Source organism: Trachypithecus francoisi, unplaced genomic scaffold (genome assembly GCF_009764315.1).
Source record: "Trachypithecus francoisi isolate TF-2019V2 unplaced genomic scaffold, Tfra_2.0 Lachesis_group12, whole genome shotgun sequence".
Taxonomy (NCBI): domain Eukaryota; kingdom Metazoa; phylum Chordata; class Mammalia; order Primates; family Cercopithecidae; genus Trachypithecus; species Trachypithecus francoisi.
Window position 1 is genome coordinate 77,389,072 of NW_022681457.1, and position 12,160 is coordinate 77,401,231.

At 41.3% G+C, this 12,160-nt stretch overlaps 1 protein-coding gene across 3 annotated transcripts in view; it reads right to left on the minus strand.

Annotated features, from left to right (window-relative positions):
• Positions 1-12,160, minus strand: part of LOC117092642 (cytochrome P450 4X1) — an 86,614-nt gene that overhangs the window by 27,128 nt on the left and 47,326 nt on the right. The window contains exon 1 of one of the 3 annotated variants that reach the window (XM_033226503.1): positions 822-1,105. The exons of the other annotated variants lie outside the window; for them this stretch is intronic. Coding sequence (XP_033082394.1) covers positions 822-998 — 177 coding nt within the window. The 5' untranslated portion in view covers positions 999-1,105. Of the gene's footprint in view, positions 1-821; positions 1,106-12,160 lie in introns of those variants that run through there. 3 annotated transcript variants of the gene reach the window in all.

Genomic DNA, 12,160 nt, shown 5'->3' on the forward strand with positions numbered 1-12,160 from the left:
CTCAACCATCCTTTAAGACTCTGCTCAGTCCTTCACAGACTTTTCTTCCTCCTCTAGGCGGAGATGTATACTTTCCTGCGATGGATATTCCCTTGTCTCTGGGCCTCTAGTAAAGCACACATTGCCTTAAATTTTCATTTTCTCTCTGTGGCCTAAGTCTGCACCTGACTTGGGAGGTGCAGGGAAGGCATTTAGCTTCTCTTTGTAATCTTAGTACCTACCACACAATTGCCACTCAGAGTCGGTTGAATGAATAAAAACCTCAATTAGGGGTGCGAGTGGATTTAAAAGACAGGAGAGACCAAAAGCTAACAGTCTCCCTTTACAAATTTCCATCAATCAGTACTTCCTGAGCGGCTGGCTGGGGCTGCTCCTTACTTCACAAGAATCTTAGGAAAAGAAAATTGTCTCTGGTTAAAATGGACTAAGGGTGCCAACAATTGGGATCGATTTTGCATATTTTCTGCAATTAATAAGTTATTTAGAATAACATGCTATTTTTAAAGCAACACATGTGGAAGGCTTGGTGAAGCAGGGAGAGACAGACCTGAGTTACACCTCGCTTTCTTTTTCCATATTCAGGTTCTTTAAATAGGTCTCTCCCAGCCCCCAAAGCTTCCTCTTTAGTGACCTTTCCCTGTGGGGCTGCGGGAAAGCAAGTCTCCAGAGCAAGGAAAAATGATGCTGAGAGCCACGGGCCGAGCTGGAAAGGCCAGTGCAAGCCGGAGGGTCCCCAGGGATGGAAGGAAGCAGCCGTCTCTCCGCAGGCCGGGCTCCTCTGCCGCATCCTCCTCCGCCCATCCCTCCTCCCTCCCATCTACCTTCTGGTGCCCAAGGAAACAGTGGGTGGGGGGCGTTGGGAAGGCGCGCAGGTCCCGCAGCAGCCTCTGCCTCCGCAGGTAGAGCTTAATGGTCTGCAGCAGCCCCAGGGCCAGGCAGAACACGAACGCCAGGTAAAAGGGCCGCGCCCAGCGCGTCTCCAACCAGGAGAATTCCATGGCTCTGCGCAGCGCCGAACGCCGGCGGTTTCCGGGGACGCGGGAGAGGATGCGCTTTCTCCCGCCGGGGGCTGGCCTAGGGTCGCGCAGCCCACCGCCTCTCTGGGCTCTCGCGAAGCTTCCGACTCGCGGGAGGGGAAGGGCCGTGGGAGGGGCAGCTCAGACCTGGGGAGAGGAGGCAGGCTAGCGTGCGGGATTTCTAGCCGGTTACCAAAGCGCGCACGCTTGGTTCAGCCCAACTGCTTTTGCGTTCCTGGAGCTTTCTCTTTTAAGTCGAACAGTTTTCAGTCACGGGATATGAATTTATATTGTCAAATAATGCCAAAGCTGAGGTCATTGTTTTTCTTCCTTATCAAAATTAATAAATGGCTGTGCAAGAGATTTTCTTTCCAATTCTCGCATTCTACCAAAATTCCCAGGGGGTAGAGGTAGCGGGAGGTGTACGATCATTATTCCTTTATCCTGTGGCTTGCCTAGTGGTGTTCCAGTAAATAGTTTACAACTAGTTTCCACCCTGATTCCCAGCGTGTACCAACATGCACCATGAGCTAGTTCAAGCTGCCGATACGAGGGCACCGAACACTGAACGGGGAAGATATGCACAGTAGCGTACCGTTATCTAGTAATTCCACTATACAGGTAGAGTCAGGGCCTGCTACATAATTTATGAATCCCAGTGCAAAATGAAAATGTGGGATGAAAACTTTATTAACAATTCTAAGATGACAGAGCATTAAACCGAGCATATGCCCTTTTGGGTTCAGAGCCTCGTGTGGCTGCTCGGGTCCCTTGCCCATGAAGGGCTGCCTCTAGATGCCAGAGACATAAACTCGAGTACAGATAACAGAAAAATGTAGTAAAAATAATTTGGAAGTGATGGTTTTAGTATTTATAATCTATCAGGTGGTGAAGTAGGATCTAACAGGCCTGACTTCCCAAGCTGCTGTCTCTCCCCACCTCCCTGTCCCAGCAATCTTTATAGGCATTACCCACATTTGATTCATTTATTCACTGATTTAGGCTAAGACAGGCATATGTTAGGTGTTGATTGACAGCCCTGAACAATAAACCCAATCTCTGCTACAATTCCCTGTTCTCCCTATCACTGCCTCTCCCCCACCTCCCCACCCCCCACCCCCATTTCCTTAAGCCTATGCTCCACTCTCTGGAGTCAGATTATATTTGTCAGGTAAGTGATTAATGCAGGCTCCAGGGGTGGTGACTTCATCCGGACCAAGTTTGTCCTGGCCCCTTGCATGTTCCATTAAGCCACACACAACAAGTGTTTCTGCTCCTTCTTTCCCAGACTTCCCTACTTCCTACCTAATTCCAACCCTCAACTAGATGTTGTTATTTGACAGGGTCTCAGAATCCTCTGGCTTACACAGCTTCTTCTGGGTAACTCACGGCATTTTGGCTTTGCATATTATTCCTTTATGCCCTATTCCTTCCCCAAATTATGATGGTTGTATGGTGGCCCTCATATGATCTCATGGTGATAGGGCTGAAGACCTCAAATCCATGCTCTGCCCCAGAGCTGGTTTCAGCTTTGTGATATCTTGCCTGGTCTGGTCCTTGGGTTCTTCATGCAACTGAGGAATAGTATGTGTGGTTGGTGACCTTCTAGTGAGTTCTCTTGGCAGATTCAGAGCTTGGAGACCCATTGGCTCACCTATTCCCACCCAGGTTCTTGCTGGTGGTGTGACTCCCTCTGAGGCTTAGACAGTTCCATGCAGTTACTCTTCTGCTCCAGGGCCAATTGCCCCTGTCCAGCACCATTCCATGTGCTTCCAGGGGTAACAAAGGAACTCTGGAACTTGTGCACTATATTTAGGAGCCTAAGAGAGGCTTGAAGGTGTTGAAAAGGCTTGAAGTTCAGGCCTTCTCTGCTTCACTGCCATTTTCACTCTGGTTTCTCCAAAAAAAAGACGCAAGGTAAAATCCCCTGTGCTCTCAAGTTGCCCTTCACTCTATCTAAACCCCAATCCCAGGATTTTAGCCTACAGGGGAAAAATTAGATACTCTCTTGACCACCCAACCTCTGCCACTTTTTGCTTCAGTCCACCAGGCTGCAAGAGGTGGGTTTTCCCCACAACCTGCATTTCATGTGGTAGAAAATATCCTTATGTTATTGCTTGTGTTTTTGCTATCCCTGGTGGAGAATAAAGTTCTGTAATCTACTCCAACAGGGCATGCTAATGGGAGAGAAAGGAATTTAGAAAATTATTTATTCTGGCCAAAGACTGACTTTTGATACTTGCTACAACTCAAAGATATGATTCTGGAGACCAAAAACAAAGCAGTGCCTCCTTCCTTTTTTGGCATTCCTGCACAAATATCTACTGAATTGAATTTTCTTGGCTACAGTACAGGGAATTGGAGATACCAAAAAGATCCCATCAACATGGATAGTGGTGCCTCTAGATGGAAATAAGCCCCATGAGACTCCCAGAAGGAGGCCTGTGCCTCTACCAATGCTCATCTGATGGCTACTTCCACGTCAGACACGAGAGACAAGAAATGAAGGTCATTGAGGAGCTGCTTCAATCCTACACACAGCCCAAAGAAAACCATACATTTGTCTACAAACAGGGCAGTGCAAGGTAACCTTTGACTGAAATTATGATAATTCAGTATGGCAACCTATGTCTTTGATCCATTAAAATGTGGAAGTATATTATTACTTAATAATGAATGAATTTTAAGACAATGGAACCATGGCGATAAAAGTCTAGAAGTTTGTGGAACTGTATCCCAGGATAGCAATGCAGCCCACCAATGTGGGATTCCAGAGATTTACTGCTCTCTGATTTGCTCATGTGCTCAGTTAGTAAACATGGGCTGAACATTTACTGTGTCCCAGGCGCTGTGCTGGGCACATGCTGGGAGCTCAATGCACAGGGGAGACAAGGGTTGCTTAAGTACTTTTAAGGTAGCTATCACAGAAAGTGATGCTGATATCCTTGCCAGACAAAGGAGAGAGTAACGAAATCTGTCCACGCTAGGGGAGATGCAGGTGAAGAGAAAATGTGAAAAAAGTTTTATAACTGAGGAGATGCTTTTATTCGTCCATTCATTTACTGAGTGAATATTTATTGAGAACTGACCATGTGCCATGTATCGCCCTGAGCCCTGGAGATGTGGCCTTGAACAAAATCAACCTGGCCCTGCCTTCATGTGGCTTAGGGTCTAGTGGAGCTGTGTCTTAAAATGTCAGAAAGTGTCTTCTACATGGACAAAGTGGGAAAGGGCATTCTACATGGTGGAAAAGTGCATGAACAGAACGTAAAATGGCCTGAGCTAACTGGATTGTGGGAGCTCTTTAGCATGGCTAGAGCTTCAAGTCTCAGAGAGAAGGATGGGTGCTAAGACCACATATAGGGTGAAAGTCAGATCATGAGAGCTTGGTAGGCCCAGTAAAGAAATTCACACTTTACTTAAGGCCATGGGAATCCACTGAAAGGATTTAAGGTGGAAAATGACATAGCTAACCAGTCGATTATTCTGAAAGCTACTTGAAATATAATAAGGACAGTTAAATAGTTACTGTATCCTCACTAAGTGCCAAGTACAATTCTAAAGTGATTTATTTGTACTCAGTTATTTCTTCTTCATAATAATCAAGGTAGATGTTACCATTATTCCATTTTACCTGTATGAAAACTGAGATACAGATTGTGCAACTTGTCCAAGGACATCAGAGAGTAAAAAATGGTGTCAGGATTTGAATCTAGGCAGTCTAACTCTAGGTCCTGAGACCTTAACATTTATGAGAATAAATTGGGATGTGGAAGGTAGTGGTAAGACTAGAACTGGGGAGATCAGTTCTGATGCTATTGCAATATTCAGATAAGATATGATGGTGGCCTGGACTGGGGTGTTGCAGTGGTGTGGCAGGCCAGGTCTCACTAACACAGGCCTCCATAACAACTGTTTCAGCATTGGCTGAATGGTTAAGTTAAATATTAGGAAACTGATAGAGCCAGTGCCCTTATACAAAGGCTGGAATATAACAAAAGCCCACCAAGAGTTTTGCCTAGGCATTTCCTGGGCTTTGAAGCATGACAAGATAATGAAAGAATTCTTACCAGGACCCACTTAGGATTAAACAAGTTTTATTGGGAATCTGAAGAAACTCCCCAGGCCTCCACAAACAAGTTTATTGGGGGTCTAAAGGAACTCCACAAACCTCCATGATTTAGCAGGAGACAAGATAAGTGTAATCACCCCAGCACCTGGGCCCATTTACATTAAGTAAATTTACAGAGGCTCCAGAGGAAGGTCTTCAGGACTCAGATCTCAGTTATAGATTAAAAGAAGTTAATCACATATGTCTTTAGATGAATGCACGCTTACACATAGACATATAGCTTAGAAGGTATATAATCTCTGAAAAAACTTTGTAATTTTGAGTTTGGTGATATTCCCCAGGCTTTCTTCCTGTAACCAGTTACAGAAATAAAAACTCTCTTCCTCCTCAGTTCATCTGAATCTCATTATTGGGCTGCAAGAATAAGCAACTTGACTCTCGGTTTGGTCTGGGAACAAATTTGGTGAGGCAGCCAGGAGCCACTGGGACGGTGGCTGTTTTCAACCGTCAGCGGCTTGTGATGAAACAGTCTTCAGGAGGATCCCAGCAGCTGCTGGGTGAGAGTTTCCCAGGGATCCCTCCTGAGGGCTGTCCCATGTGCAAAACTGCATGTCCCTCCCACTATTGGGGAAGAATGGAGATCAGGGGTAAACGTGCTGGAAGGGTTAGTTAATTGGATTGTATGCCAGGAGTCTGTTGCTTTCCTATCTGGGCTTGTTAAGCCACTTGTCTGGTACCGCCAGGAGAGCAATAAGGCTTGCTCATACACCCACTTTGCATTTTGGTTAAGACCAGGTTTTGTATTGGTTTTGAGTCTGTTCTGCCTGAATGCACTCCCCCTGGTGTTTGCCTGAATTCTGTCTCCACTTGTTTGTGTATTGGTCTTGTCTCTTTTGATACCATGTAAGCTTGAATATAAGAGGTGTCAGGTCCATCCCTGCTGGGAGCCCTCTGGGAAGGAAAAAAGTTTTTTTAAAGGAGCTCAATGATTAAAAGTCAGCTTAATTAAAAGGTAACATCTAAGATGTGTATATGTGTGTGCGCATGTGCATGTGTTTGTATTAAAAGGCCTTCATATTTTTGTTTTTTCTCTTCTGGGACCTTGTCTTTTTTGAGCAAAAGTTTTTTTCTTCTCAGTTGTCTGAATTGTGTTTTTCTTATTAATAGCTGTTGCAACAGAGGCTACTCTTGGTTTTTTTTTTTTAAAAAAGATGTCATTTAGACACTTAGAAATGTCTTTGTTTGAAAAAAAAATTTAGTGCACTATAAAAGCATCACATGGTCTAGTCTGATAGTAATTCTCCCTTTTTGAAAACCCAAGATTCAGTGTGGGGGCTCTGGCCAGAGCTCAAAGATCCAGTTAAAAGATAGGCAGTCCCTGTCTAAATAAAATTGGTCTCCTAATATAGTCCTATAATACATTTCTATAATTTTATGTTTGATCTGGCATCCATCTTTAATCTCCCTCTAGCACCAGCAGGCTTTTTCTCATTGTACTTTAAGATGTAAATCTTGCCATCTGATTTTTCACCTAAAAGTTGTTTCCTTCAATATGCAGATTTAGGCCGGGCGCGGTGGCTCAAGCCTGTAATCCCAGCACTTTGGGAGGCCGAGACGGGCGGATCACGAGGTCAGGAGATCGAGACCATCCTGGCTAACACGGTGAAACCCTGTCTCTACTAAAAATACAAAAACTAGCCGGGCGAGGTGGCGGGCGCCTGTAGTCCCAGCTACTCGGGAGGCTGAGGCAGGAGAATGGCGTAAACCCGGGAGGCGGAGCTTGCAGTGAGCTGAGATCCGGCCACTGCACTCCAGTCCGGGCGACAGAGCGAGACTCCGCCTCAAAAAAAAAAAAAAAATATGCAGATTTAGGGCATCTATAAAATGTACTTCTATTGTCATGCCTAATATGTCTATGTATTTATGTGTTGTATACGCAATGTTTCACTACTGAAAATACGAAAACGCTCTAATTAATTGGATTAAGGAAAATTAAAGGTGCCTAAATCAAATACTTTAACAGAAAAAAGACTAGTCGAATGCTTTTTTAAGATTATGTGACTTAAGTAAAATATTTAATAAATAAGCTGACTTTAAAAGTATTGGTAAAGTAATAATAGAAATGTCTTAGGAATTGCCAGCATACATTTTTGTTTGCATTTGTTGATCGAGAAACTTCATACTTATCCCTGCCAAATACTGTAAGGTGTCAAAACTTGGCATAGAGTTTACAAAACTATAAACTCAGCCCCAAACAGAATGATCTTTGCTTTTGTAATTTTTAATAGATAAGACATTAATATTGTTTTAATAAATATAGATACATCTTAAATTATTTGGTAAAATGCCATAACTCCTAATCTTGTGGCTTTAGGCAGTCTAGTCCACAGGCATGAAGGAGGTTTGTTCTGGGAAAGGACTGTTACCATATTTGTTTCAAAGATAAATATAAACTAAGTTAATGAACAAGAACTTCTTGGAGGTTAGAAGCAAGATGAAGTCAGTTAGGTCAGAACCTTTTCACTGTCTCGGTTATAATTTTGCAGTGGCAGTTTCATAACTTTAAATAATGGCTATCACAGTTTTCATAAATAATCTAAGTAAACAATTAAATTAATGAGGTAAATGCAATGGAATAAATACTCACAAACTTGTCATAATTTAGAATCTAAACATATATATTAAATTACATAATAGATATTTATTTGGATATTTTCCAATAAAATATATTGTGGGAAAACATTCTTTCTAAGATGGTGTCCCTTTTTAAAGGTAAATAATTTTTGTCTAATTCAAAGCTTATTTAAAGGTTATCTAGAAAACAAGGCAAAAGGAACCAGGAAATAAGATAAATATAAAGAAAGTTATAAAAAATAAAAAGGTATTTTTTAGTAAAAAAGCTTAAAGAAAAATAATTTTATATGAAAGAGAATCTTGTGTGGTAAATTTAGTGCTAGAATAAAATGATAGGTTGTTTTAGAAAGAGGGATGGTTAGAACAAGTCAAGAAGTCCAAGCATGTCATAGATGGTCTGTGTAAGTCATGAAAGAATTTATGAAAGGGAATTTATGTAAAATTGTTGTACAATTTAAAGGTAATTAGGCCTCCTAAATGCTTCAAAGAATGCCACTATGATTTTTAACTGCACAATTTGCCTGGTTTATGGCTAGGTAAGACGTGGGACACATTGAATTTGATGCTAGAAAGAGTCAGACCTTATCTGTACTCCTGTCTGGGTCCTAGGCTCCACATCTAGTACATAATTAAAATCCCAAACTTACCAAAGTTTTCACCAAAAATAAAGGTTGCTGAGAGTTAACAGTGTAACATGTGTCTGAGACTACTAAAAAAATAATTTTACATACAGGATGTGTAAGAAAAGGAAAACATACTTTTGGTAAAAAGATTATAAGAAGGTGTGGGAATGTGGATTTTTTGCCTAAATTAAAAGGTTAAAGGATTGTTTTAAGTTAGATAAAACAAAGCTAAGGGTTTAAGCAAGTTGCATAAGATTTATGAGAAAATTAATTATAAAAGAAATTCTATGTGTAAACATATTGGCTAACGTTAAAGTGGAATTTTTCAGTTTTTCCATAAATTGAACATTAACATAAATGCACAGCAGGTTTCTCTTAGAACATTAACCTGCTCTTTAACAAGAATCTTTTGTAAAGGATTGCAAAAGATTTATGAAAATCTTACCTTATGGTCAAACATTAAAATTGGGTAAATATGTCTATAAGGTTTTATTAAAAATTCGGCTTAACATTTAATAGTACCCAAATGTAAATGTAAAATTTGGCTTATTTGGTACAAAATCATACAGGAAGCATTGTCAAGTATAAAATGGTGTTTGGCTTTTTTGGGCTATATTTGTATAAATGTGTTATTGGTATGTGTTCCAAATTATGGGAAACTTCTATAATTCTGCTATATCTTAGTGTAAATTATTAGTAATAATTATAATTGTTATGGTAAATTATTTTGTGCCACAGAGGTAACAGATTTTATTGTCAATTGTGTTTTTAACTATGGCTACCCTAAAACTTAAACTTCAGAAGAAAATAGTAGCAACCTATTTATATGTGTTGCTGTTGCATATTGTTATGTTTCAGCAGGTATTGCCTCTAAGCCCCTGAAACAGGGAGTACTACCGGGAACAGGTCAACTTCTTCCACTCCAATGCTGCATTCAGTGCTCCATAATGTTGACTCCCTCTCAGCAGGATATAGCCAGAAAGATTACTACACCCCATATCACTAAAATTCTCATGATGACTAAATATACAAACATGATAGAAATCATGCAGAAATTGACAGTGGAGATTGTGGCAAGTCAGGTCTTACTAACATAGGCCTCTGTAACAACTCTTTCAGCACTGACTGGTTAAGTTACATATTAAAAACTGATAGAGCTAGTGCCCTTATACAAAGGCTGGAATGTAACAAAAGCCCACCAAGAGTTCTATAGAAGGCATATAGGCTCTGAGAAATCTTTGTAATTTTGAGTTTTTCTGATGATATTTCCTAGGCCTTCTCCCTGTAACCAGTTACAGAAATAAAAACTCTCTTCCTCCCCAGTTCATCTGTATCTCATTATTGGGCCACAAGAATAAGCAGCCTGACCCTCAATTTGGTCCAGGGACAGTGGTACAGACAAGCAAGAATGAATGAGAGAGACATTGGAGTGTGTTTTTGATGGGAGTTGATGACTGGATGTAGGCATAGTAGGAAAATCTAGGGCAATCCCTATGTTATGTGAACCCCCAACATTTGAGACAGGTCGCAGTTAATTTAGAAAGTTTATTTTGCCAAGATTGAGGATGCGCACCCATGACACAGCCTCAGGAGGTACTGATGACATGTGCCCAAGGTCGTCAGAGCACAGCTTGGTTTTGTACATTTTAGTGAGACATGAGACATCAATCAACATATCTAAAATTGAACATTGGCTCAATCTGGAAAGGTGGGACAACTTGCCAGAGGGAGGGGGCTTCTAGGTCACAGGTAGGTGAGAGACAAGTGGTTGCATTCTTCTGAGTTTCTGATTAGCCTTTCAGAAGAGGGCAATCAGATATGCATTTATCTCATGGAGCAGAGGGATGACGTTGAATATATTGGGTGGCAGGTTTGCTCTAAACAGTTTGCAGCTTGAATTTTCCCTTTAGCTTAGTGCTTTGGGGGCCCAGGATATTTTCCTTTCACAGTTTCTGTTCACTGAGCTAGAAAAGGCAAGAAGAATCTGTCTTCCGCAATCCCGCCCCCATCACCATCCCCTGCCCTATGTGTCTCTTGCTCTTCTCAAAGTGTTCCTCAAAAACACCTTTTGTCTGTTTCTCACGTATTTCTTTAACCACCAGCCTACAGGAATCTATTTCATGAACAATGAAAGCCTTGGTTTTTATGCCTCTCATTTGATACTTCACCCTGTTTTCATTTGTCATTCATTCCACAGTCAGAAATTCTAGGAGAACGGTTTGGAGATTCCTCAAAAAACTAAAAATAGAGCTACCATATGATCTAGCAATTCCACTGCAGGATATACACCCCAAAGAAAGGAAATCAGTGTATCAAAGAGATATCTGCACTCCCATGTTTGTTGCAGCACTGTTTGCAATAGCCAAAATTTGGAAGCAACCTAAGTGTCCATTAACAGATGAATGGATAAAGAAAATGTGGTGTAAATACACAATGGAGTACTATCAGCCATAAAAAAGAATGAGAGCCTGTCATCTGCAACAATGTGGATAGAACTGGACATCATTATGTTAAGTGAAACAAGTCAGGCACAGAAAGACAAACATCACATGTTCCCACTTACTTGTGGGATCTAAAAATCAAAACAATGGAACTCATAGAGATAGAGAATAGAAGGATGATTACCAGTTGGGGGTGTAGGGGAACAAAAAAATAGGAAGAATGAATAAGACCTAGTATTTAATAGCATAACAGTGTGACTGTAGTCAATAACAATTTAATTGTACTTTTAAAAATAACAAAAGGATATAATTGGATTATTTGTAACACAATAAATCCAATTTACATGATGTGATTATTATGCATTGCACGCCCATGTCAAAACATCTCATGTACCCCATAAATACATACACCTACCATGTGGCCAGAGGCTCACGCCTGTAATCCCAGCACTTTGGGAGGACAAGGCAGGTGAATCACAAGGTCAGGAGATCAAGACCATTCTGGCTAACATGGTGAAACCCCATCTCTACTAAAAATATAAAAAATCAGCCAGGCGTGGTGGTGGGCACCTGTAGTCCCAGCTAATCAGGAGGCTGAGGCAGGAGAATGGCATGAACCTGGGAGGCAGAGCTTGCAGTGAACCGAGATTGTGCCACTGCACTCCAACCTGGGTGACAGAGTGAGACTCTGTCTCAAAAAAAAATAAAATAAAATAAAATAAAAAAAATCCTGTACAGCTTCCTACCTTATCTCTTTGCATATTCAGCTTATCTTTCTAATTAGTCTTTAAAACACCATGATGGTTTAAACATTTTTGTGTTTTTTTTTTTTTATTTCTTGAATTCTGCCTGGTGCCCATCTTTGAGCTGGGCACACAATAAATGTTTTATAAACATTTATTTCACTTGAACTAAGGAGACATACCAGGGGTCAGCGAGGTTGAAGAAACAGCAGGATGAGAAATGTAGAGCAATGACCTACAAAGCAAGTGGGCAATGAAGAAATGGAGATATCCCAGGTCAACAATTTTGTCTATTAAGAGAATAGGTTTTAAGCTAGAGGGTGGGAAGGTTGGTAAATAGAAGATGAGTAAAGTAAAATGATGGTTATTCTCAAGAGAGTGAGCCTGGTGCTTGTTCCTCATGGAGGTGGCACTAATAGGAAGGATAGAAGGTTCTGAGAGAGGGGCAGTAAGAGAGAAAACACATGGCCGGGGAGGCTGAAGGGGATGAATGGGGCATTGAATAGAATGGATGAGCCGAAGGGAGGAGGCACAGAAACTTCACAGATGGTCAGTCCTAGCTATTTTTTTTAGACAGTCTTGTTGTGTCACCCAGGTTGGAGTGTAGTGTTGCTATCACAGCTTATTGAAG